Raw genomic sequence first — 14,341 nt, forward strand, 5'->3', positions numbered from 1 at the left:
TTGTTTTTGTTGTTAGTGATTTTTGTGAACAATTGTCATCACCTTCTTTTTCTCTTTTTCTTTCCTGTCCTCTTCCTCTAAAGCTTCTCCTTCTCTTTCTCCTTTTCTTTTTCCTTCTGCTTCTCTTTCTTGAAAAGTTGCATGTCTTGTTTTTTTATAGTTAACACATGAGAACAAGAACTTCCGGAGGCTGGGTTACATTATTGGTGAGCCTGGAGCCCTAGGAGTATTAGGTCAGGGAGAACATAAGCACTGCACATCACTTTGTGCCGTGGCGTGGAGACAGGATGCATTACAGTGAGGCACCATTGGAGTAGAAGTGTTTAATTCATCCTCTTAACCTGACTCAGGCCTTTCTCAGGAGTAACTACGTTGGTTATCCATCATATAATAAAGGGACAACCCAAATTCTAAAGTACAGATCCAGTTAATTCATACTTTTGATCAGATTAGATAGAACTTTCCTTTGAAGTAAAATTCCCAACATATTTATAAAATCACTTGAAATGAAACACTACTTTCTATTGCAAAACACATTCTTTCCACGGATATGTGTATGCCATGCACTTTTAATTAACTACTGGATATTTCTTCAGGAAAAGCATGAGTCTAGACTGTGCAGTCCTCTGCAAACACACACTTTCCATACAGCTTATTTCAACTGATCCTCAGACAAAGCATAAAAGATACTTTTATGATCATTTAAGAAGAAAAGCTGAAAACTCCAAGTGGTAGGGTGGTTTCCTCAAAGTCTAGTAGCATATTTGGTATTGATAGAAATGGGACTTGTAGTCCAGTCTTTTGGATTCAAATCAAGGGCATCTTTCTGCTACGCCATGCTGCCTCTCCAGATCACAGATAGAATCAAAGTAAACAGATTTAGATGGCAATCTCATGAGAATAATTGAGATGTGAGAAAACTTACCAGCTCCCATGCACATAGCTGCCTCGGGTCCAGCTTACATAAGCAGTTGTGTCATCCAATCCTGGCTTCCAGTCTTTTCCCACCTTCTTCTCTGACTGCTGGGATGGCACAGCTAAGCTAGAAGCTGCAGGAGGACGCCCAGCAGGCCCTCTCCGCACAAGTGGTTAATGATCTGGAAAAGCTCCTAAGCCCAGAAAATCCAAAGAGGCCTTTTTCACTAAGAACAAACAGCAATGAAAGGCAACACACAGCCAACCTGCAGTGCACAGCACTCTGTGGGAAATGAAATTGCATCTGCTGGACATCTTTACTGTTTTCTTATTCTTTCTCTCTTTACTTGCATTACCAGTCTTAAAAACACCAATATTCCTCTGTACTCCATTGGAGATTCCCTTACATAGAGTTCCTTAGTCAAATCTAGTACTGGTAATGGCCAAATCCACACACACACACATCTAACTTAACATCCACCCAGCCTCACTGAGGACTAACCTGGCAGTTGTTGATGGTTTACTGTAAATATCCCAGTGCAGACAGCCAAAATGACACATTCGGGTCAACAATTTATAGATGTAACAGGGGTAAGGAACAGACCATTTATCATGTCTCTGCTCTGATCCCATTTATTCACCAAGAATTTTTCTGAATGCTATAAATTATGGAAAACAATATCACACAAACCAAACTTAATAAATACTCAATTTCTCTACAGCTATTAGGGAATATTACCAGTATCCTTTGTAGTAGGTCCAGTTTTCAGAGAAAGAAAACATTTTACCATTATGAGAAAAGGGCTCTGTGTGTTGAATGGCATGGTTTTGTCCATTCTACCTTGTTTTACCTAAGTATTGACACTGTAAATCAGAAAAGAAACAGTCGAGGAAGATTATAGATTCTTGTCAAACAAAACAAGTGCTCTGAAACATAAGTTTTCCTGTTCCTGAAAGGCTTATAATTAAAAAATGAATCCAAGAGGATTTACTGTAAATTGCACACAGGTAGAAAGAAATTAATAGGATGTCGCTTCTATTTTCTACCCAATATTAAGTACATGAAAAGAAGCTAATTGTTGCCCATTTCTCCCTGACCTTCTATTTGCAGTGGTGAAAGGAGGTTGTCAAGAGCTACGTGATCATAGTAACAGGCACTTCATAGTAATCCTTTCTCTGGTCCTATTCAATTTTACCCTATTGTGTGAAAGGAGGTGAGTGTAACATGACATAGCTCTATAAAGCTTGTATGTGGGATCAACAGGCAGATGTCACTCACAAGCAATAGCAGTTTCTCTCCAAATATTGAGCAGATTAACTCCTCAACAATAGATTTCAGTGGGGGAAATGTATAATTGAAATAAGCATTAAAAAAAAATCCTTCTGCCCCACGACGCCCTGTCCTCCACAGAATCTCATTTCATGCACATGCAGCTCAACAAAGACTTTGCTGTTTTTGTGAAGCACAGTTCATCACTATTTCATTAACATCACAAGTAATGGGTGAGGCAGAAAATACTGCACCATGGAAGTGCAAACCAGGAACAGAGAAATGTTAGATAATCTGAAATAAATGATTCTTAAATTGTTATGATCTGTTGGCTTGACCTCCTCCTCCTCCTCCTTCTCTTTCTTCATCTCTTTCTTTTCCTGCTCTCTTCTCCTCCTTTTTCAGTGATCTAATCTTTATCTATCACTGACTGTCAAAGGCCACATATCCCCCACGAGAGCTAGGCAAATGGCAAGATCCTGAGTTGAAAAGAAAGCATCACAAAAGAGAGGTCCCCCACTTTCCTGACTAAAACAACATATAATTGAAGCAAGCATCCATCCAACGCTGTCTAGGTGTTTGTGTTGTCCTTTACTCAAGGATTTAACAAAAGACATGAATGTCTTCTTTCTGCCAGCTTTCTTTACCCATTCCTGCCATGCACACACCATTGGGTGTCTTCAAATTAGTCATAATCACTCATCCTCTATGCTCCCCACTGTCTAAATGAAACTCACATGTGCCACAGCAGCTGACCTTTGGTACTGTGAAGGAGATCATAATCAGGCTATTTGTTTGTTTGTTTGGCAGTGTTGAGGATAGAAATCAGGCCTTTTAACATGCCAGAGAGGAGCTATACCACTGATCAACACCATAGCTCAGACTGACCGCTTTGAATTAATTAGTAAATGATTCAAGGCCTTGAATCATATGTGTTTTAGGAGAATTTTTTTCTAAAAAAAAATGGATTTAGTGAATAAGGATTTCTAAACACAAAGGATAAGAAATGGGAAAATCCAGTTGTGTAGGAGGGAGAGTGTGCAGTTTAGAGCAGATGTGATAAGCATGCAATGACTATCCACCAAGCCTCATTTCTGCACCTGTGAAAGACATGCTTGGTGAAAGCCAAAACTCTCTACTGCTGGATTCTCCTGTATGCTGTCCTCACAAACCTCTTCATAAAACTTAAAGAAAGAGGAAAGTTGAAGCCCGTGGCCATTCTCATTTTGTGGGCTGTTCCTAGAGTGGCTACTGACTTCAGGATCAGAATTCTCAGTGCTCCTGGAAGAGAATTTCCATCTAAGTAAGCTAACTTATGGACAAGTTGGATTATCCCAATGCTAGTGTCCATGCTGCATGAACTACTTCAAGAATTCCTAGAAACTGCCTTCACAACCAGTTTATAAAATGTAAAACTTCTTCATCTGTTTCTTTTTCTCTCTGCCTCTATCTCTCTCTCCCTCATCCCCCACGCCTCATCATTTTGGATAATTTAAATTTATACTATGCTTTAAATCCATTTTATTAGTCTGACCACTATTATCACAGCACTACAATGTTTCTGGTTCTTCATATAATTAATAGCAATATTCAAAGCCCCCCTGCCCCACATAACCCAGATGGAACACATCTATGGATAGATCACTGTCTTTTTGCCCTGTTCCTAGAATTTATCCATTTTATTGACTCTGAATGGTCCCCAAAATTCATGTGTTAGAAGCTTAATACCCTATGTAACAGAGGTGAGAGGTGGGACCCCATGGGAGATAGATTAACTTTGTTATAACAAAGCCTGTAGAAGAGGGTCATTCCATGCTCTCTGCCAGATTTTGAAGGCAGGGCATTCCCTCTATGAGGAGCACTGTGTTCAGCAGCTCATCCTGGATGTCAGAGTCCGATCTCTAAAATGTCAAAATCTTGATGTTAGATTTCCAGCCCCTCGAGCTGTGACAAACAAATTTCTGTTCTTTATCCATTACCCAAACTCAAGTATTCTATTAAGAAAACCCTGATTAAGACGTATGTTCACATTTCCTCTGTTTATCTACCATCACTCTTTATTTTCCCAGAGAGTTCTCTTTTGAGAACTGCAGGGTTGATCGAAATCATTTGCCTCCAGCCTAATCCTTTTCACTCTCACTAAAGGCTCTTGAGCTCTTTGTTTTTTTAATAATTTTCTTTAGCACAGGGAAACAAAACATTTAACAAACAAAACTACTTTTTACAGACTTCAAAAGTCTTATAAGAGTATCTCACTATTTATGGCTTAACTTGCTTGATGCATCTACTTAAATGCCCAAAATAAGAAGCTGGCTTTGTAGTCCAGTTCTTCAGTCTTCTAGTTGAAATCCTTCATTCTCATTTATAGTAAGGAGTACAGGCAAATATATAATCAAGTAGGAGATAATTTGTAAAACTGATTTCAAACAATAAGAACAAGAAGTTTCCATGCTGAAGGGAGTTAAGACAGACAAAGCTCACTTCAGAATTTTGTGAATTTTCCCATTGTCTTTCTGTTGAAAAGATGAGGTGGTATCATATCTAACCCACGCTTTGTAGAAAAATCTGTTGCAATTTCCCACAATGTTTAGGAAATTGGGACATCACTATAATAAGTCCACTGTTTCCCAAGGAGGCTCTATTCATTTTAATGGAAAATTTCTGGCATTTTTGCTTTTATAAAGAGGCATAATAATATGTCAAAGCTAATGTGTATGCTGACACAGAGTATACACTCTAATGGATGCAAACAAATATTATTCAAAACCCAAAGTATGTGTAGAACCATTTGTTTTCAAAGACACACACACACACACACACACACACACACACACACATACACACACACACGACGGAATTTTATAGTGGCATAAAACAATATATTGAACGGTTCTAAAAACCATTAGAAGCTCCCAATGTCCTCAAATCAATCTCATTAAAAGATTGCCAATTTCAAGTAAGCTATCGAAAATAAGGGACTCTCTTCCTTTAAAGTGACTCTCTCTGTCAGAGAGAAATGGGGAGAGATGGATACAGTAAGTTGTCTGATTCTAAAAGATTCTTGTGTCTGTACCAAATCATATTTTTCTTAGTAAGTCACACCGAATGATAAAAAAGAAGATAAATCATCATTAAAATGCAAGTGAGCTGGTAATAATATCCTAGTTATGGCTGCCATGAAATAGTCATTAAATTATGGACGGCATAAATCTCACGAAGTTTTGTAGATGATGGTGGTTTTTAGTGGCCAAATAAAGACAGTGTAGTAACTTCGGCTGCTCTTCTTTTTGCTCCTTGGCATGGCTTTTTACAATGTTTAAAGTCAGGCTTATAACACCATATGGTTTCAAAGGCATCTGAGACAGAATTTAAAAATTGCAATGCTGTTTAACATTCCACATTGTAGGTGATCACTTCCAACTTGTTCTTTCTTGGGGTCCTATGAAGTCTGGCTTTACTCTGGCTCCTGTTGGGTACAAACAGGCTTCTAGCTCAAGCTTGGTGATGCTCCTTGCAGGGAATACTGGCAGGGCAAGTGCTAGAGACTGACATTTCCACTAAAGCTGACCTTGCTATTTGCAGTTCCACTCTACCATCTCCAACTCCAGAGACCAACAATCAAATCCTACGCTCTGCTTCCCTCTCTGGATGGCACATTTAAAAACTCTGACTCAAAGATTCCCATTCAAGGTCCCTTTTCTTCCTTTTCAGAGATTGAGACTAATCCCTAGTTGATCTTTTTTTCTTAATGGTTTCTCTCCCCTCCCCCACACTATTTAAACCGAATTCTTATTACTCCAAATTAAATACATACTTTCTAGCTTTGACACAGCTAACTAATGAGAACAATTCCTCTCTTTGCTTGTGGTAGCTGCATTCAAGGTACTTGTGGATGAAAATCCTATCATTCTTGTAGCCTACTTTTTAAACCGAAGACTGCACAGGTGATAAAATGGGTTAATTGTTGCTATAAAAATATTTTCTATCCTCATAATGAAGTAATTTTTCCCTTCAAATCATTTTAATATCTTATACTTCCACTGCGTTCTTAGGATCTGCAGGGACTGGGAGTAGAGCCCTTTTTGGCTCACAGACACAAATCCTACAGCAAAATGAAACATACGCAGTGTGCACAAGTAATTCAACTCTCAGTGACTATGCTAGTTTCTTTGTGCCTCTTTCACCCTGGCACTGAGTTCAGAACCCTAGGTTTTCATCATTCATTCTTTACATCTGTAGAGGGACATTTGCAGCCTAGGGCATGGTTGTTGAAAGTACAGCTTGCAGCCAGTTTGCACAAATCAATGTTTTTTTGAAATATAGTTACATGCTTTAAAACATGCCGTCTACAGCAAAATGGAGTGCCTGTCACAGAGACAGTATAGCCTGCACATCCCAGAATATTTATTAACTGACCTTTTACTTATTTTGCCAACCACCAGGCTAGGAGATCATTTGCATTCAAGTTGGCTTTGCTGCTTGCACCAGATAAGTGAACCACACCAGGTAAATCTCTCCTCTATACTCCAGTGGTCTGTAAATGATTCATGGCAGGTCAAACTACACAGTTTCTAGAGGGGATGTTCTCTGTATTCATGCAATAGAAGGAACAGCTTGTACGTTTTTATGTAAGCATGCTGGTTCATAAAAGCAAAGGCAATTTTTACAAGTATGTGTACCATGGCTATGCAGACTGTTCTGCTGCATTTATCTGACTCACCAACTCAGACCACCAGGAAGACAAGAGAATCCAGGCCAAAGCCAGGTACTCACTATGTGAAGCTGGAGGAAGTCGCCAAGACCTGGAGCACTGTCGATGCGTACTAAGATGCCATCCTTCACAGTGGTGCTGAAGCCCACGGCCAGGCGGTCAGAGCGCGTGCTAGGCCTGTCATTGGCCGGCCACGTGTAAAGGATGAGGCCACCACTTTTCCCAAAGATGTACGTAGCGCCAGCTGAGAAAGCAAGGAGAGAAGGTGACATGAGGGCACTGTGTGACACTCTGCCAACTACTGCACACTGTTGAGATGCCATGAAATAACTGCAGAGAGGAAATGTTCCCCAAAGGACAGTGTTCTGTTATGGAGGGAAATAGCTTCCAAAGCCTCAGAAGATATCTGTCAACCCAAATTAAAGAAGGAAATAAAATGAATATTATAGCAGATGGTAGTGAGAACCATTCTTAACATCTTCAGTCCCTACTCCATAGTAGCAGAGGGCAAAAATACGCTGTGTTTAAAGGATTTGGTACATAGGAACACTTTTATGCTCTCTGCAACAGTGGAATTAATTTCACATCTTGGCAAGGACAGGCCCAATATAGAAGACTTGTCCCCCATCTTTTGATACTGGATCCTGTGAGGGGGGACTCAAGAGCAGGCATAAGGATGCCAAACAAAGCACCAGTCTTCCCCTGCTGTCAGCTCTTCCAATCCTACAGAAAAAAGAGCTGCACCTAAAAAAGTCAAATTAGATGGGTTGAGGATTCCTTTTCTGAATTGCTTGAGGCAAGAAGTATTTTGGATATCAATTTTTTCCCAGAATTTGGAATATTTGCATGCATATGATAACAGACTTTGGAATGCGATCCGTGTCTGAACACAATATTCATTTGTTTCATGCATATCTAACACATACAGCCTGAAGGTAATATAGTATAATATTCTAGTGTGCTTGTGTTTTGATTGGGGACCATTACATGTGATCAGATGTAAAATTTTTCTACTTGCCACATTATGCTAATGGGCAATAAGTTCTGGGTTTTGCAACAATTCAGATATTGGATTTGAGGTTAGGAATGCTCAATCTGTATGACTTAAATTATGTGCCCATTTCACTGTTTTGCTATCAATACACAGACAAAAATTGTTTTTAAGCTTTCTTAAAAATAAAATTTTTCCCTCTAAATGGTGGTATCAAATATTAGAGTAATATTTATCTTCTTTTCCAAACTGAGGAGAAAACACCAAAAAAGTCTCATAATAATGAATTTTTAACATGACAATTGGTAGCATAAATTACGACTAGTGGCTTGATCAATGTATTTAATATTCATGATTATCAGCATAAACCCAAGGGTTTCTAAGGCCGTACTAGTTAAAACAAGTAGAAAAAAAGAAAATATTTGTGTTTTAAGAAATTTTGAAGCTTATTTTATGAGATGCATTTAATTCATTTTTATCTAGCTTTACTACAGGTTGAAAGATACAGATTAGACAAAGGCATTTAGATTTTGCAGCCAAAATAGACTAACCCACAGCCTCTATGATTCTGTACCATTATCTATAGTGAGTGCTTCTGGCCCTATGTTAATCATCATAAAGTCCCAAGAATACTTGGAACTGGATTTCCTTATGTGTATGGCATGTTTCATAAACATTTAGCATTTACTAAGTCTCAAGCACTAGTCTACATTTATTGTTAGAGATAACATATGAAAAATATTGGATGGAATTATATTGGCTGATGAAAGTGAGTTATGCATCTTGCTTAGAAAGAAACTCCTTTGCAGCTACAATTAGGAGTATATGTCATATGTTATCCTTCCTAAAGCACTAAGCCACATAAATTCTGAGGATAAAAGAAAAATCTCATTTGTCCGCTTTGAAAGGTCACCCTCTTAGTTTTACCAATTTGCTTAGTTTGTATATTCCACATAGCTTAACATTATTTTCCTTTATAAATTTCTCAATCCTTTGGAGGTGGCCTCTGGAAAGTCCTCCACTTTTCTGCAGAGTTTGGGATTCCGGTATGTAAAGTTTATGATTAATTGTATATGCAAAACAATGTTTGTGCCTTACTATCCACAAACACCCTCAAAGCTTCTTAAAATTAGAAATGTGGGTGTAATGATTTACCCTTGATATCTCGCCATCTGTGAAGAATTTAAATAATTCCCTTTCTGTAGGTGATTACAAATGTCATCACTGTTCCCTTTATTCTTTATTTGGAAAACTAGAAGGGCATTTAGTGATTAATGTATAAAATCACCAGAAATACAAATCAGCCTGTGACATTTCATGGCAGTTTATAAAATTTTACCCAATTCTATCCTAATACATGGTACATTCTGTTATAGAGATACTTTCATTCTCTATGAGGAAATACTTCTATCCCTGCAAAAATAAGGGGCAAATTGATAGAAAGTACAAAATATGCATGAGGCTTTGCAGTTTGCAAAGTCTTTCAAATCTATTAGCTGAGACTTCACATTTGCATGGCATATTTCATGTGTTAACAGATTTGCAAACGTGGAAACAGTCTCCGACACCTGACTTAAATCAGGACTCTCCCCCAGTAAGTCCCCAACCCCAGACTCCTGACTCTGAGACCCTTTTCTACCATACACCAAGTTAAGTACATGGTAAACTACACCGAGAAGATTGAGTTGTCTGTACTTAGTTCTTTTCACTTTTCCTTAGACCAAAATGGAATAAAAACAAAGCCATAGCCCTAAATCTGCCCAGTTTTCAAAATTTTTCTGGCTCTTCTCACTGCACAAATAGCTTTACAAACCTCCTACTTTGCTTGTATTTTCCCCACTTCTCTGTCTAATAACTCTCCATGCTTCAATACAAAGGGAAAGAACATGTGGAAAGAGTGATTGATAGACCATTCTTAGATACAGTGCTTAGAAGCTGATAGTGATTTCTGTTTTGAAATAAAAGAACACCAGCTTCACCATGACAATAGTAGATGGGGAAAATAGATATAAATTCCAATTTGACAAATTATTTTAACTGACTCCATTATTGGGAATTTATGATGTCATTGTGCTAGATAATTCTAATTCCATAGTTGAAAAGAGCAAAATGATACAAAGTGTTTAGTCCATGGCTTATTTTACTTTGCAGAAAATAGTAATAAAGCATATGTTCTTGGTACTGCATTTACTGGGAAGGGTGGATAAAGAACTTGAGTGCTCCCAAGGGCAAATCTGTCTTCAGAGGAAGTTAATTAGAGTTACAGTTTTCTACTCTAATGATGTGGCTTTCTCTTTACTTTGTTTCTTTGCTTGTTTTGCTATCTTGCATAGTTTTAAAAACTAAACAGATAATTTCTATTAAGTTTGATTGAAAATGCCTAGAGTCCCAGAGCCAACTATTTTACTGGACACTTTCTAGCAAAAAAAAAAAAAAAATAATAATAATTTTGTTGTCCTTAAATATAGATTACAAATTAACATTTTGGGGTTATCTTTGGAATTCACTGAAGATGTTTATTGCAATTCCACATTGCATGCTTTCCTTTCTGTACCTAGAATATCTGATTGCTAGTTTCACACTGTGCTCACTATGGTAATTGCTAAGACAATCCTACATTTATTAATAACCATAAACATTTAAATTTCTTTCTGGGCAGAAAAACAATGATTAGCTTGAATGAAGATAAAATGACTTGTGGCATTATGGTCATTTATTTCACACTGCAGTAGTTTCAAGTTTATAAACAGCCAAGGTTGCTTTGCAAAGTTACACTGAATTTCAAGAATGAATTCTCTGCACACTCACCACTAATCAAGATTAAGTAGATACACCTTGTCTTCCAAGATGTTAAATGTATGACATATTATTTAAACCACAACCCACAAATAATAGATGTGGCTTATTGTTTCATAATTGCCGAGTTACCTACTGTGATGGGGCTGATGCTTATACTTAGTAGAGCAGCCTTTAAGTACATGAAGATGTGTATTTTGGTATCTGTTCTGTATGTGTGTGGAGAGGAAGAGTAATTGGGCAGGAGAAAAGGATTTAACAAATTTCAGAGCGATGATGAAGGAAGTCTAGAAAACAGTCTACTGCAATTGCATAATAAGGTGAAAGGAAGGTGATTTATGACTTCTCAAAGAGAATGAGGGATACAATTTTTTCCTAGTTCATTTTATAAAGATCCTTAAAACTTTGGTGCTTATTTTATTATAATTTAATTTCTGATGTCAACTCAGCCTTTCCTTAGTTATCATCACTTGGATAATTACTGTTATTATTAATTTTGCATGTAAACTTCAAGGCCCTGGCTTTATGACGCTGTTTCTGTTTCCAGTCATATATACAAGGAATTCATTATTGTTCTTGGAGATTAACAATAGATGTAGAATTATTGTCTTGCTTAAAATTCACCTTAAACACAGAAATAACATGCATACATACATGTGTATGAATTTGTATACATACATGCATATATATGAAAAATAACAAAAATTGAATTAGAAAGTACAATTGTTTATCAGTAACTTATTTATTACTTTCTCTATCAAATAGCCTCTGAAAAATACTTGAATGCCTTGTTGGTTATATATTTATAATTTACATGTAAACTAGTCTTCCCAGAAACCATTTTATAAAATATAACACATTTTGAAGGTATCTCCAAGAGGCAGCTTAAGAGAGGCAAATTTAGGAGAAATACATAAATTACCATGACAAGCATGACATGCATAATAATTAATTAATTATGCATAAAACTTCATGAGCAAGCCGTGTTGATGTAAAGCAGGGTAAAAAAACAAGACACCCAAATCCTGGTCAGATCTCTTTAAACATTGCCCAAGAAGATAGTCTCAGGTCCCCTGGCTGTAGCATATGTCTGATCTCCTCTATTATTTGGGGTTCCTTATTTCTATTTGGTTATAACTTATCAAGTTTCTCCACAATTCTGTTCTAAATTGGCAAATTCTTTTGGAACAAATGGAGTATCAGTGACAGAAAATATATCCTGCCTGTAAATATGGTTATTGCTATTAAATTATAACTATCTTTTATTCATATCAATTACCATAGAGTGAATAAAAGTAAGTGGAAATACCTATGGTTTTGCAGTTGATAAAAATGCACCTTCTAGATAATAGAGGTATAAAACTAGAGGATTTCAGAATGAATGATGGTCCAGAAACATGGTTCATTTCTCAGTTTCTTTTACTTTATTCTATGATTTCCTTCAACACCTCTATCTCCCAACTGTAACATCTTCATTTTCTTCTAACAGGAGGAACTTACACTTCCAAAGCATTGTGTGATTTCAGATCGCCTTTCTTGGGGTAATTCATTTGAAGCCTCTTTCCTCAGTATTCACCAAAGTTTTAGTGGTAAAAAGCTGTGCTGATGTCTTAATTACAAATAAAATGGAGGTTCAAAGCTACTCAACTACTTGGCCCAGTGCTAAGTTGTGGAGCTGAGTATAGAATCACATCTCTCTTTTCTGGCCCTGTCCTTTCTCATTGTACCTTGCTGGCCTTCTGACCTATGGGATAAACTCCCCAGAGCAATCCCTAGCAACAAAGAGTTTCCCAAAAGGGGAAAAAGGTGAGTGATAGAAGGAAAAAACTGAAAACAAGATGTGTTTGTTATTGAGGGCATCATTATGGAGTACAGGGTAAATGGTATGGATTTTATAAACAGCTCTCCAAAGCATGATGGAATAGATGGATTATTCATTTATTTTGTCTATTTTGAATTTTACAAATTACACCAAATCAATTACTGCTTAATTGTGGTGGTAAATATCATTAAAGAGAATCATTTTTGTGGACATACCAGATTATTGACTCCTGAAAATTGTTTGCAATTTTTGATGAGAATTTTCTGAATTTTTTCCAAGAAATTATGAAGAAGAAATAATAGTGCTATTTCCAAATCTGGTAAGAAACTATTGAGACATTTCATTGCAGTGTTACCTTATATACACCTTTATTCTCCCAAGTGAGGAAAATAGTATCACAAGCGGTTTCTAGTTGCACTCATGAATCCTGACAAATACATCACGGACCTTTCTTACTTTTAGGAGTAACGATATTTTCAGAAACACATTACTTCAGAAACATGTCATAGTAGAATCACATAGAACATTTATTCTCACTGATAGAATTTCAGTATATTTTCACAAAGGAAAAAGAAAATGATTAAAATTAAAGTATGCAGTGGTTTAGATATGAAAATTGATCTAAAAACATGAGTTTTTAGAACACACTCAAATTCTCTTATTCCAGGAATTTTTATAAGCTTATTTTTGTTTGGGGGCAACTATTTCTTTCACAAACTCTCTGGTACTGCTCAGCAGTCTTAATCCTGATACTAGTGTTAATGCTAATGCTCATCAGCTATACATACATGACATTTACAATGTATTTTATCATACAATATAGTATTTATTATGGATAGATCAAGAACATTCTTTGAAGGCCTGATATACTCTCAAGTGTAGCTTCTGGGAGATGGTTGGATCCTGGGGACACTGTATTCATCAGGGAAATCATCTAAGCACCGGTAAGTTCAGGAGCTTAGCTGTTGGAAGTGGGCCTGGCTGGAAGGGGTGAGTCACTAAGCGAGGGTTCATGCCTCTCCCTGGCTCCTTCCTGTCTTTTCTGCTTCCACAGGACTATCAAGTGAGCAACTTTCCTCCACAGTAGACCCTTTGCCCATGCTGCATCTGTGTGGAGTCAGCTGACCATGAACTAAACCTCTAAAGTCATGAGCCCAAAGAAACCTTCTCTAAGTTTTTGGTGTCAGAGATCGAGTCCCAGTCATGAGAAAGGGGCCAAACCAGTGTTTTAAATGTCTCTACCTCTCACTTTAGACATTATTGTCATATTGGCTTGCTAGGGCTCCATAAGTATGCAGCATCGTTTGCCTGAGAGGTTTACATAGCAGAAATGTACTTTCTCACAATTCTGTTCCTTGTAAGTCAAAGATCAAGATATCAACAGGGTGTCTGCTTCTGACTTAGGGGCAGCCATTTTCTCCCTATCTCTTCACATGGGCTTCTCTACCCATTCCTCTTCTTAAATGGATACTAGCCATATTGGATCAGAGCCTACTTTAATCACTTCAATACAGTTTCCTCTTTAGAGGTCTTCCTCCAAATAGGCATATTCTTAAAACTAAATTTAGCTCTAAGTACCCATGGCAATCTGTAACCATGGGTTTAACTAACCAACAGCAGATCAAAAATATTCGTAACAAATTAATAGCATCTTGTACTGAACATCTACAGCCTGCTTTTCTGGCTCTTATTAATTAAAACAATACATTTTAACAACCATTTACATAGCATTTATACTTCAGTAGTTATTGTAAGTAATCTACTGATGATTCAAAGTATACATGAAGACCTTCATAGATTGCTGACAAACTTCTTATAAGTCACTTCAGCATCTGT

General features: G+C 37.2%; 1 protein-coding gene across 50 annotated transcripts in view; it reads right to left on the minus strand.

Moving 5' to 3' along the window:
- Nrxn3 (neurexin 3) overlaps nucleotides 1-14,341 on the minus strand; it is a 1,541,537-nt gene that overhangs the window by 337,325 nt on the left and 1,189,871 nt on the right. For all 50 annotated transcript variants that reach the window (XM_063240987.1, XM_063240986.1, XM_063240985.1 and 47 more), the window contains one exon: nucleotides 6,959-7,140. In XM_063240987.1, the coding sequence (XP_063097057.1) occupies nucleotides 6,959-7,140 (182 nt within the window). The remainder of the gene's footprint in view (nucleotides 1-6,958; nucleotides 7,141-14,341) is intronic.

Source organism: Cavia porcellus, unplaced genomic scaffold (assembly GCF_034190915.1).
Source record: "Cavia porcellus strain 051 isolate PalLab524CR breed Dunkin Hartley unplaced genomic scaffold, mCavPor4.1 scaffold_31, whole genome shotgun sequence".
Classification (NCBI taxonomy): Eukaryota; Metazoa; Chordata; class Mammalia; order Rodentia; family Caviidae; genus Cavia; species Cavia porcellus.